The sequence below is a fragment of the Myotis nattereri genome, assembly GCF_964212035.1.
Source record: "Myotis nattereri genome assembly, chromosome: 1".
In the NCBI taxonomy this organism is placed as follows: domain Eukaryota; kingdom Metazoa; phylum Chordata; class Mammalia; order Chiroptera; family Vespertilionidae; genus Myotis; species Myotis nattereri.
Window position 1 is genome coordinate 135,269,834 of NC_138075.1, and position 13,338 is coordinate 135,283,171.

The window sequence follows — 13,338 nt, forward strand, 5'->3', positions numbered from 1 at the left end:
AGAAGTTGGACAATAAATTGCATACATCACTTGTAAGACACTTCTCAAATAAGCAGCAAACTGACGAATCATTCATTTACTCATTCATTCTTTCGTAATAAAAAAAAAAAAAAAACTTTAAATAGTTATTACATTTCAGTGTCTGTGCTTGTACTGATGGGACAAAAATATAAGTAAGAGCCCTAACCGGTTTGGCTCAGTGGATAGGGCGTCGGCCTGCGGACTGAAGGGTCCCAGGTTCCATTCCGGTCAAGGGCATGTACCTTGGTTGCGGGCACATCCCCAGTAGTGGGTGTGCAGGAGGCAGCTGATCGATGTTTCTAACTCTCTGTCCCTCTCCCTTCTCTGTAAAAAATCAATAAAATATATTTTAAAAAATATAAGTAAGATAGAGTCGCTCTTCTAAAATATCTCTGCATCAGGTATCTTTAAGGCAGTTTTGGGAATGCACTACGAGGACTCACATGACTCAGCATATAGCTGTGCCCATGGTTATGATTTATTACAGAAAAGACATATAACCAAAATCTGCAGAGGGAAAGGCACTTGTGTGGAACCAGGGCAAGTTTCCAAAAGCCCTCTTCAGCAGGAGCACACAGGATGTTTAATTCCTCCACCAACGAGCTGTGACAACACATGTGAAGTAGTATTGTCTACAGGGAAGGTCATTAGAAACTCAATGCCCAAGGTTTTTAATGGGAGCTGTTCACATAACTGCCTTCTGTCCAGCATTTCCCCAAATTCCAGACTCCCAGAAGGAAGGCAGGTGTTCGTCATAAACCTTATTGTTTACTCAAAAGGCTTAGCCACAGTGAGCCCCTCTTATCTGTTAGGGAAATGGGGGAAATCGCCCTAAGTCTAATTTCTTAACCACCAGCCAAGGGCCTCACAAACACAATTTTCTGTGGATAGAAGTCTCAGGCTGTGTTAACTCTTTTCTGCATAATCGCACATTCAAGTGACAGGCAGAAAAGTGTTTCAAAAGTCGGGTAAAAAGAGTTATTGCATTATAGAAGAAAACTCAATTAGCTCTGCCTGGGTGACTCAAGGGAAGCTTCATTTAACAAGACAATTATTGAGCTGAATCTTGAAGAAACTTGAAATTTTCTAAAATCCAGAGTGAGGAAAGGCTTGCCTCCATGCAAAAGTAACTGTATTCATTGCCGTAAGGAGATTACTGAGAAATTCTGCGTGGTGGGAGCACAGGGCCTGAAGGGGAGTCAGAGACAAGGGAGTGTTTGGAACAAGAGCTGAAGTGGTTTATAGTTTTGTGAGTGGTAAGGAGCCATTAGAGATTTTAATAGAAAAAATAAGTGAATACGTTTGATAAGTATATCAGGTAACAACAGAAGGAAACAGGATTGGACAAGAAAGAGTTCGAAGACAGTAAGACCAGTTTTGAGGCAAAGGGTGGTGATGACATGACGTAAGGCACCTATGGAGGGACCAGAATTTGGAGCAGTAGTTCTTACCTGTAAAGGTACAAAGAATTACATCGGGAGCTTAAAAAGATTATGATGTCTAAGTCCCACTAAAGCCCTTTTATATCTCTCAACAAAACATTCTGTATGCTTTCACTTATGTAGCTCTCTTACTCTATAATGCTAACAGTGAAACCTCAAAGTCCACTGGCTAGTCAGTTCATTATAGGACATAACCAGGGACATATCATTTGCATAAAATTTCTTCCTCACTTTGACAATAAGTTGAGATGCAAAGCCATATGGCAGTCTACCTTAGCCAAATAATTTTATCTATTCTCAGATGAATCTAGCCAATAAATCTGTACGCAGTGAAGCATATCAGTGTTTCTGCAGAGGACTCAAAGGGGTGACTTTGTTTTCTTGATAAGTGCAGACCAAAGTGCTTATCAAAAGGTGCAGATGGATCCTAATTACATAAGATTCATGTCAGTATATGTAGTTACTTCTTGGTGGTTCCATGTGTATTGTGCATATGATTTGTATGCAAGCCTCAAGAAATGGGTTCCAAGATGTTTTCAACATATAACTATTATAATAATTAAATGTAAGGTATTTAAATAAAATCATTAGGATAGCACACAAATATAAACATATATAGCCCTGCACAGCTTTCTTCCCTATTGTTTTTATATTATTTTGTATTATTTCATTTTATGGTATATGATGGCACAAAAGAGACTTGCTAGGTTTGCAAATAATGATAGAAGGATATACGTAAATTTCCTTTATTCTCATTAGCCAGGCATTATTGGATTTCATAGCGATGTGCTATTTGAAATATAATGAAGTGACTCCTTCAGTAATAGCTTATCAGCTATTTTAATTAAGTAAAATATTTTAAGAATGTGTTAAGATCAACTTATATGTTATATACAAAAAATACATCCTTAAGTTTTCTCTCTTTATATTCAAATGGCAGTCATTAGATATCCTATCTAATAATAGAGAAACATGGCAATTAACCATAACTTCGCTGCCCTTCCCATTGGCTAATCAACGAGATATGCAAATTAACTGCCAACCAAGATAGCCACCGGCAGCCAGGCAGCTGAAGCGAACAGGAGGCTTGCTTGCTCCTGGGATGGAGGAAACCAAGGTTCCCCGCCTGCCGCTGCTGGCCTCTGAGCTGCACTCTAAGAAACAATGTTGCAATTATAGAAGCTAAATAAACCCCAGAAACCTGCTTTCAGCCTTCAGATCTGGAGCGAGCAGGACCACAACAGAGTTACAATTATAGAACCCAAACAAACCCAGATACCTGCTTTCAGCAGCCGAGGTCTCAGAGCTGGAGCCGAGCCTCAGAGCTAAAGCCAGCTCTCAGCTCCAGTGACAGCCATAGAAGGTAAATAAATCCCAGAATAAAAAAAAAGAAAAAAAGGAGAGGTTGGGACCTTCAGTCACCTGCCAGCCTGAAAATGGCCCTCAGCCCCTCACTCAGACTGGCCAGGCACCCCAGTGGGGACCCCCACCCTGAAGGGGGTGCGACCAGATGCAAACAGCCATCATCCCCTCATCCAGGCTGGCCAGGCACCCAAGCAGGACCCCCACTCTGATCCAGGACACCCTTCAGGGCAAACCAGCCGGCCCCCACCCATGCACCAGGCCTCTATCCTATATAGTAAAAGGGTAATATGCAAACTGACCCTAACAGCAGAAAGACTGGGAATGACTGGTCACTATGACACACACTGACCACCAGGGGGAAGACGCTCAATGCAGGAGCTGCCCTCTGGTGGTCAGGTCGCTCTCTCATGGGAGGAGCTCTGCTCAGCCACAAGCCAGGCTGATGGCTGCCAGTACAGCAGTGGTGGTGGGAGCCTCTCCTGCCTCCTCAGCAGCGCTAAGGATGTCCGACTGCAGTTTAGGCCTGCTTCCCGCTGGCAAGTGGGCATCCCCTGAGGGCTGCCGGGTTGCCAGAGGGATGTCTGATTGCCATCTTAGGCCCAATACCCCGGGGAGCGGGGAGTCCCAGAATGTGAGAGGGCACAGGCTGGGCTGAGAGACCCCCTCCCCCACAAGTGCACAAATTTTTGTGCACTGGGCCTCTAGTATTTAATGTTTTGTTGAGTTATATGATTAACAACTATAGCAAAATACGTTGGAGAACATTATCTTTGAAGGGTTTCAGCGGTATTTTAATTAACATACAGTGGACAGAAAGCATACAATCTGTTCAAACAGATGATCCGAAGATCCCTCCTGTTGCTTTTGTTTTCACTGCCGCTGGGAAGGGAAAGATTATATTACATATATCGTTCATCTTGCTTCTGAATGATTTGTTTTGGTGGTGATTTAAAATATTTTCATGAGTTTGAAAACTTGTGAAGTGTATAGGAATAATTCACAGTGTAGATAACTAGGTCGTGGTTTTGCCAGTTTTTCTCCATCTTTATTTCTGTAAAACATCCATTTTTGACTTGTCTTATCTTCTTTAAAAATGATTCTGAAAAGGGACCAAAATCTAAGCCAATTTTATACTTCAGTCTTGATGAACCAAGTGCTACTGAATAATGAACATATAGGCATGCATCCTCTGTACATGATTGGGCGGTCTTGCTTATTCATCACATAACCAGAGAAAAAGAGTTATATCTAAAATAGCAACCAAAGGAAAATTCATGGAGGCCAGGCTCTAAAAATTAAAAATTTTCTCATTAGAAAACCCTCAGGTCCTTCTTTAGATTATGTTTAGTCTTTGTAAATACAATTGGAGGCAGTAAGTGATCCATTTTTATCAGTTTATCCAGTTTAATTTAGCAAATTTTAGAAGGAGCAATCCCATCCATGATGGAGACAATCCAATCAATTATTGTATTAGCTGATGTGATGGTAAAGCAAGAGAGAAAAATTTTAAAACACAGCTGAAAAACTAAAAAAAAAACACCAAAACTGCACAGGTATCTGGAGACTTACCTTTGTAAGTGCTGGAGTAAACATTGATTCTTGCTTCATCTGGGAGGCCTACCTGTTGGTTAATTTACCTTCCCCAGTAATCTTAATAATAAAATTTGAATAGTCACTGTAAAAACAGGAGTTTGACACATTAATGAAAAAACCCAAACTTCAGTGTAAGCGGTGTTAAAAGATAATGTTTGACATATTACAAAATTTAAGTTCACCTGAGCAAGAATCAATTCCAAGGGACAGCACCAAATCAGAAGGGTTTAGGAGCACGCCAAGGACAGGAGCTAGGGGAAAGACTTTTCTGGAGAAAAGGTGGAAGCAAAGTAAGGAAACCATTTGATTGGCTACAGTTTCAGCATTTGCTGGATTCAGAAAAGCAGAGTTGGCTGTTAGTGACTGATGGCCCTTAGGTTTGATTTCTTAACCCTGAGGCATTTACAGGCTTAGGTTGGGGTTTGCTTACTATGTAACAGGCTGCTAAGGTATTAGTACCACCTCATTCTAATGGCCTCCTTGTTTAATTAACTTAACAGTGGGGAATATGAACTTTATTGTTCCTGAGATTTGAAGTGCCCTTTCATTTCTTCTCTTGGGTAAGAAAGCAGGGAGAGAAAGAGAAAGGGGGCTCAGGGAAGCTGGGAAATGGAATTCCTATGCACATCCTCTCCCCTGCTGCTTATTTCACCTACTGCCTGCCCTGGGCCAGAACCTCAGGAGCTGGTGTGACTGACCGGCCTGACAGGCATCATGGAAAATACTATATTTTATCTTGTGCTATAAACATCTGAAAAGATAGTGGTAAAATCAATATCAGTTAATTAATATCCAACAATAATACTAATTTAAAAGAAACCCAGAGTTGTTTTGAAGATTTTAATAAAATCAAAGTCTTTGAAGTTTTTGGTAAATTTTCCCTAATTTACATTATACTAGAAGAAAAACAAACAAACAAACAAAAAAAACCTCTGGTTGGACCCGTTCCTTTTGCGTGATTTTAAAAAATATTTCTTTGTATCTAGGACTTTTGACTCCATTAACTGCATTGCATTTGCCACATTGCTTACCTAGGTTGACAATTGAGCCAGGACCCTGTGTAGATTTTCAGTTGTTCCTCCAGGACTGTTTGTATTCAGATGCCCACCCCCTAGAGCAAGGCAAATGCACAGCCCTAAGGTTAACCTAAGCCTGGTGCCAGGAGGTCCTGATTTGGTTGTTGTAAAACTTACTGCTTACCTTTGTTGTAAGCTGCCTCATATATTTTTAGTAATGAGGCAGGATATATAAATGAAGCAAATAAAACTGCTCTCTGTATCTTCGCCTAGAATCATAGGTCTTACACATCCTCAGGAAAAGCTGTCTACTTCAGGTAAAATAGTGTCATTCCCATTTACAATATAGGGAAACTAAAGCACAGGGAGTTTTGGGAACTATTCTCAACCCCATATCCAGCAAACCTAACAATAAAATTTCCACGCAAAGTCTCCTGAATGCTTGTACAGTATTTCTTCTATTACACAGTTCTGTCTAGTCCTGTCATTCTTGCCCCAAAGAGACTGTCAACAATCCATCGGCCTATTCACTCATTCAACAAAAATTTACTGAGCACTGTCCAATGGCTAGTGGGAACAACAGTGTTAAAAACAAACATTTCCCTCCCTGGTTAGGTGGCTCAGTTGGCTGGAGTGTTGTCCTATGCACCAAAGGGTTGAGGTTTCAATTCCTGATCAGAGTACATACCTAGCTTGCTGCAAATTCAATCCCCCGTAAGGGTGCATACTGGAGGCAACCAATGGATGTTTCTCTCTCATATCTATGTTTCTCTCCCTCCCCTTCCTTTCTCTCTAAAATAAATAAAATCATATCCTCAAGTGAGTATTAAAAAAAAAAGGAAATATTTCTTGTAGTGGAGGGTGGGAGGGGACCGTAATCAACCCTTTTCGTACATGAGCTTTTTGTGGTCTTACAACAGTTCTATGAATTGAACATAGTGCTACATTTTTGTGGTATTTCTGGAGTTCTTGGTCATTTTCATTCTCCATGGTTCTTTTAAATCCTATCATTCTGAGCCCATAGAAAAGTCTAGATTGCCGACCCTGTGGTAGTGTTTCTCTCTAAGCTGTATCCACTAAAGCATCAGGCAGTAGGAGATCTTTTAAGTTCATGATGAAACCACAGAATAGTCTCTCCGTCAAGAAGAATTATCACCTTTTTTTGAGTTGAAAGGGAGATGTTTTAGACTATTTTCCTGTGATGAGTAGTGGTAGCCTTACCTTAGTTATTAGAGTTCTGAGTAACTGAGTCAGTGGTATCATAAGCCACATTAAACACATTTTGGTTTCTTGGAATGTTCTTGTATTGAGAGGAACCTCACAGCTATGATTAAATCACTGCTCTCTTAAGCTCTTTTTGAAGCCATATCCTGCCAGTTATAAAGGCTGTCATTTCATATCTTTTGGTAATAGTTGTGTAGAAGAGGACTGTTCTTCCTAGTCAGAAACTGAATTTCTCAGACTTGTGGTATACCTTCCCCTGCTGACCCACAGAAATGAAAGACTAGGACTAATGATTAAATCTAATTTTCCCTCCTGTAGTGGCAGGATGAGCTGGGTCAACAAGGACAGTCCCTGCAGATAGCTTTAGAATACCTTTGTGATTTGATCCCCTTGCCTTCCATTTCATTTCTCTAAGTGCCTATGACTGTCATTCTGTACCACCCCAGCAAGTTTCTGAGGTAAGAACAGCACAAGTGAACAAGAGCATTTGTGATGCCTCCTGAGAGCGTTGCTTATTAAATGAGTTAGGCAGTGAGCCAAGTCTGACTTGTGAGCTACAAAGCAGGGTAGCACATTTACACGAAGATCATTCCGTGTATTATTTAAACCGTTCACATTATTGTCCCTCTGTTGTTCAACATAACTCATGTGAAATGGATATTAGTTCACAAGTTAATAATGTCTGACTTTTATATTCAAATGGACTGAGAATCACTTGGTTTTCATTCCTTTGTCTAGATTGTAGCTTGTTTTCTCAGAACAACCGGGGAATATTTATGGAGTGTGTTATGGAAGGTGGGGAGGGAAGGGAATAAAAATGCATTGCTTTAGGGCTGCACATCTGTTTTAGAGACTCTGCTGGGTCTTCACATTAACCACTGTCACGACTTATGATGTGTCCCAAAATTGCATTCTACTCAGAGACGTGCATACCGACTCAAAATATTACCATTAAACAGATTTCACTGGTATGAATTAGTTCTCTATTTTCATGACTAGCAGATATTTTTCCTACTGAAGTTGATACCATGTGTATGATTCATAGCAAGTAAGTAATTCGTTGTTTTATTTACTTTCAAACAGATTGGCAACACCAAGTTGCTCAGGCCTTCCCGCAAGCAGAAGAGGAGGTAGAAGTAGACACACATACATTCAGCCACAGGTGGAAAAGGAACACAGATCCCCTCAAGGCTGTGGACACGAACCGAGCGAGCGTGGGCCAAGACTCCCCAGAGCCCCGAGGCTTCACAGACCTGCTGCTGGAAGATGGGCAGGACAACACCACCCAGATTGAGGTAAACAGCCTGAATAATTGAAATGGATTAATGAGTACAGTTGTGGTAAGGCACCGATATATGTGTACTGTCATTTCAGCTCAACCTAGGACTTTTGGACCATTTTTTTTTCTTTTGTAAAGATCAATTTAATTCATAGATAAATAATTAATTTGTTAATATTCAGTAATCCAATAATAAACAATTCTATTAAACAAATAAATAGGTAAACCATTTACTCACCCACAGATTCATTTACTCATGAAACAGACAAGCATGGACTTGGTGTGGTGAAGGCAGTGAGGGGAACACAAAGATGAAGACAGCACAGCACCTGCCTGCAGGGGATGTGCCGTGTAAGAGGGTCTCCTCGCCATTTTCAAATCATCCCTATACCATGCGATATGTACAGAAATATATACAGGCTGTAGCACAGCAGGCATGGAGGAGGGAGTGACCATCTGCTTAGGGCTAGGAGGTGGGCTGTTGTCAAAGAAGTTAACTCTAGAGGTGGGCATTTAGTCAGGGTCTTGGCAGGTTGAGAAGAGTCCACCAGATTGACAGCTTGGCAGTGGGGAGAGAGAAGAATCCTGGCAGAGAGAATTTCATCTGCAGAGGCCGAGTCGAACAATAGGTTGGCATGCTGAGGGGTCCAGGGCTGGGGTCCTTCTGGCTTGTAGGGCTTTCCATGCTAAAAATGGGGCAGTGCTGGGCAAACTGGGACGGTTGGCCACTCTGACTGTAAGTAATTCTTTGTTATGGGTGGAGCTAGGAGGTGGAAGGGGAAGGGAGGAAGGAGAACGGGTTGGTGATGGGCTTGGTGAGTCTGGAAATTTGCTGAGGGCATATTTTAGATAGATTTTAGGGTTACCCAGAGGCCTCAGTCCTGAACATTGCAAATCATAAAATATGATCTTGTTAGTACACTAGATATAACAAAAACAACACTTATGGAAATAAGCAAAAACCACCCAAATGAGAACAGAAGCTGTTTCTCAGTTTGCAGTAGCAAGGGAGCCAGCCTCCATCACTTGCCTTTGGTGGAGACTCATAAGTAGTCAAGGCATGGGAAAGGTTTTCAGTTAAAAAAAAGAGAAATCTTTACATAAGCTCTGATTGGTGATTGTTGGCCTGCAGAAGCTAGAGGTAGGCTATTTAAAAACAGAACACTTCCTGTGACTGGTTGGGGGGGGGGGGGGGCATATACAGCTCTCTGTGGTTGGTCCTGAGTTGGACACAGGGACAAAAAAATAGAGAAGTATTAATCAAGTCCTGCCCATCATGGGCCAGTTGCTGCCAAGCTTCTGTTCTGGCTCCCTGGACTCTAGATCAGTGGTTCTCAACCTGTGGGTCGCGACCCCTTTGGCGGTTGAGCGACCCTTTCACAGGGGTCACCTAAGACCATCCTGCATATCAGATATTTACGTTATGATTCATAACAATAGCAGCATTCCAGTTATGAAGTAGCAGCGAAAATAATTTTATGGTTGGGTCACAACGTGAGGAACTGTATTTAAAGGGCCAGAAGGCCGAGAACCACTGCCCTAGAGGATGGGGTCAGAGTTCTGTTGTCATCCATGGTCTGACCATTGTCCATTTGTATGTTCTCTTCCAACCTGCAGCTTTAGTTTCTACTTTCTCCCAGGTGACATGCTTAATACTTTTTAAAAACCAGACACCATTCTTTTTTACTGCTGTGAACTACTCATTATTTAGGAAAAAACTCAGTTCATGAAATAGATACAACCTAGTTCTGCCAATTGTATCAAGGCATCACTTGCTGCCTCATTAGCGGGAGGACTTTTCGGAAGATCTGCAGCACAGGCCAGTGGCATTCTATGTATGTGGGAAGCCCAACGATTTTCAAAACCCCTCCCCGTCTCCTTAACTAGTGTGTGACTCTGATGGCTCCGGGCTGCCTCAGCCAGGACCCTTAACAGGCCACAGAGGGTGTGCCAGGAGCAGAAGCCGCACAATATCTCTGAGAAGCTATTCGACTCCTGCCGTGTGCCTGCTATTTTGGCAACTATGTTGTTATAGCAACTTAGAGTAGAGAACATTATTCTTCCCTGAGAAGCTCTTCAGCTGGGGGGCAGTAAAGAAAGGAGAGCTCAGCAGAGGTGTTTACTCTCTGCACACAGCTGCACCACTGAGGTGGCAAGAGGGGGCCACACATTCCTAGAACTCTGTGATCTCTGTGCAGGATGCCGCATTCCCCCTAATCTCTTGTAGAATAGAAAAGCCCTTTGCTCAAGGATGTATGAACCCTCCTCGAAATACAGCCCAGTAGCTATTATAGCTCTGACTTTGTAATTCAGCCATTTTTTTTCTTTTTCTACTTTAACAGAGGGAGACCTCATCATGTCAGTGATTTTGAATCAGTGAAAAGATAAAGGAAGGATGGTGCAGGGCGCTATTTGCTGGGTGCTTGAACGACGCTAAGATCGGCCAGGTGTTGCATGGATATTGTTTTTCTTAGTCCTTCTATCGGCCTAGAGATCGGCATCCCCGGGTTCTCTGAGCCATCTCAGTGACTTACATGATGGCGATATCAGGTTTAGTGTTTCAGATTCAGGTTTAGCATTTTTAATAAGGACTCCCATTAAAGAGTAAGGAAGCTGAAGCTCGCATGTATACTCAGGTTTAGCCTTCCTACTGGACTTGGCTTCCTCTAATATATAAGGAACAATAAATGGCATTTTGATTTTGGGAGGATTTTGGACAGCGGCAGCACCCAGATAGCAATATGACAGCAGCGTTAGAGTTTCAGTCTGGCTGGAAGGGGACTTACCTTGAAATTAGATGTGTACAGGAATAGGACTCCCTCTATTTTGAGTTTATTTATTTTGATGGCATTCTGGGGACTGGTGAAGATATTTGGTATCTAAAGATCCATAAGTCATCTCTTGGCACCACCATAACTCTGGAAACAAAAGCCTACATCTGAAACTTTTCTGCGAAGGTTATTTATCCTGGCCCCTGAAATAGTATTTTTGAACATTGTTGCATCTCTTTTTGGGGAAAACACTTTTGCTGGATGGAGGTAAACAGGAATAAAAAGAGCAATGAACCACATGTTTATAGAGTGACCGTTCTGTGCTGGGTATCGGGGCAAGATCTTTCTTGTCTTTTAGGAATAGGCATTTTGCTCTATATGGCTGATTATAAGAAATAGCATGAAAGCCAGTATGCTTTTTCCTTTAGATCAGCAGTTCTCAACCTGTGGGTCGCGACCCCTTTGGTGGTCGAACTACCCTTTCACAGGGGTCGTCTAAGACCATCCTGCATAGCGGATGTTTACATTACGATTCATAACAGTAGCAACATTACAGTTATGAAGCAGCAACGAAAATAATTTTATGGTTGGGTCACAACATGAGGAACTGTATTTAAAGGGCCAGAAGGTTGAGAACCACTGCTTTAGATGCTTCCACAGTCGATGTCAGGAATCAGAATTATTTTGCCTGAGAGCCCGGGCTGTACTCGGAGTTCTTAAAAAATAATTTGTATACCACTGAGATTAAAACCACCCGTTAGGTATGTGCATGTCCTCACTTCTGCCATGTCTAGACTTTATATCCCACTTTCACTAAACAAAAACAAAAGACAATAGCATATTTACTATTTTGGCACAAATTCATTATGAAACAAAGACTGTTATTCTCTTAAATTGGTGACAGTATTTTTTCTGGCTCTGCACAAGAACAGATAATGGTGGGATTGTAGAACCCAGTGTCCCAGCTAAAGAATTCTTCCAATTGAAGTTTTTTGTTGTTGCCATTGTTTTTTGTTGTTTTTCTTTTTAAAATATTCTTCCGGTGAGGATATAAAGATGTCTTGAAATCATTTGTACTTCCTGTTGAGCCAGCATGGACTCAACAGTGAGCAAATGCCACTGTTGATCTGAATGTTGGTCCATGTGAGACTTCCTTTTTGTAATTTCTCTGATCATGTGGACATGTAACCACTTAGCCAAGGAGAAGAACAGGGCCTTCTTCTGATTTGTAGGTGTTGAGTGTGTGGTGTCATAAGGCAATCAATCATTCCTGTGCTATGTTTTGTGATTACTTTGGGAATATGAAGGCTTTCAGGACTTTCAGGTAAAGTAGAATTCCATCCACACTCAGCCTTGCTTGAGCAGCCTTCAGTGAACCCCATGACCCCAGGGACACACACATGCACGAGCAGTCGGGTACCTGCACCTCGCCGCTGGCTGCCCAGAGAACTCGGAGCGTCAGAGGTGCCTTGTAGAACCGAGAGAGCCTGAGGGGTCAGTGTTTGGTGAGTTTCATAAAGCTCACTTGTATTATCTTATTCCTGTGTGAAGGTGTTGGGAACTTACTATTCTTCACTTGACATAAATCAACCCCGAATTCCTTTCTAACACACTAAACCAAATATGTGTTTTTTAACACTTATTCATATGGAGTTTTATATTCCCTCTCTTGGGACAATGGAAGTGTTTCTGAAAAGGATTTTTTTTAACATTTATTTTTTGGTTTTAATTTATTTTTAAATTTATTTTATCTTTATTATTGAAGGTATTTTCCCCCCATGGACCCTTTCCACCCCACTCCAACCCCCCATCTGTGGCCTTCACCCCACTATTGTCTGTGACCATGGGTTATGCATATATGCATATAAGTTCTTTGATTAATCGTTGAAAAGGATTATTACATGTGATTCTTTTTTCTTGATTGGAAAGCACCTGGATGTCTTGAAGAAGGGAAGATTTAAAAGTAGGGCTATGGATTGTGTAAGTGTAGTTTTATGTTCCAAACTGACTCGGAAATTGTGAGCTTGACCGGTGCCTCTCAGTTGATACAGATGTGTCTAGACCACAGGCCACACTTCGAGTTGCAAGGAGTTAGAGTACCAGGTAGATTTACCTAGTGGTTTTGAGCATAGAAAGGTTCCAAAAACCCTTAGATAGAGTTGCTTACCATCAACATGTCTCATGGATTTCTCATTCGGGTACCAAATTAGAAACTGCAGGTATCCTTGGCAATTCTTGAATCATGCATGTTTTTCTTATCTGAGGAGGTACTATGGAGAATAGTCACCAAATATGTGTGATAAATGTAGCTAAAAACTAGAGCTCAATCATTTTTCTCTTAACTGCATACGGGAAAACTCTCTGATCTTCTGTTGGGGGGTTGACATTTGTCCAGTGTGTCTGCATCTTATTTTAACAACTTGCACAATATATTTCTCTAAAAAGTTAGCAATTGCTAATGGGTGCACACATGGTTATCATGTGTGTGCTAATATTTTATCACACTTTCTCACTAGGTAATGCATTTGAAAGGAAAGAAGTCACTGTCAAATGCGTAATCTTAAAAAAAAAAAAGAGTATGCTTGCTTTGATGGTTATGTTACCAAGAAAAAGGCAAATTCTATTAT

General features: G+C 41.4%; 1 protein-coding gene across 2 annotated transcripts in view; it reads left to right on the plus strand.

Moving 5' to 3' along the window:
• The window catches only part of PLXDC2 (plexin domain containing 2), a 416,262-nt gene that overhangs the window by 165,854 nt on the left and 237,070 nt on the right, over positions 1–13,338 (plus strand). For both annotated transcript variants that reach the window (XM_081103903.1, XM_081103904.1), the window contains exon 2: positions 7,745–7,956. In XM_081103903.1, the coding sequence (XP_080960029.1) occupies positions 7,745–7,956 (212 nt within the window). The remainder of the gene's footprint in view (positions 1–7,744; positions 7,957–13,338) is intronic.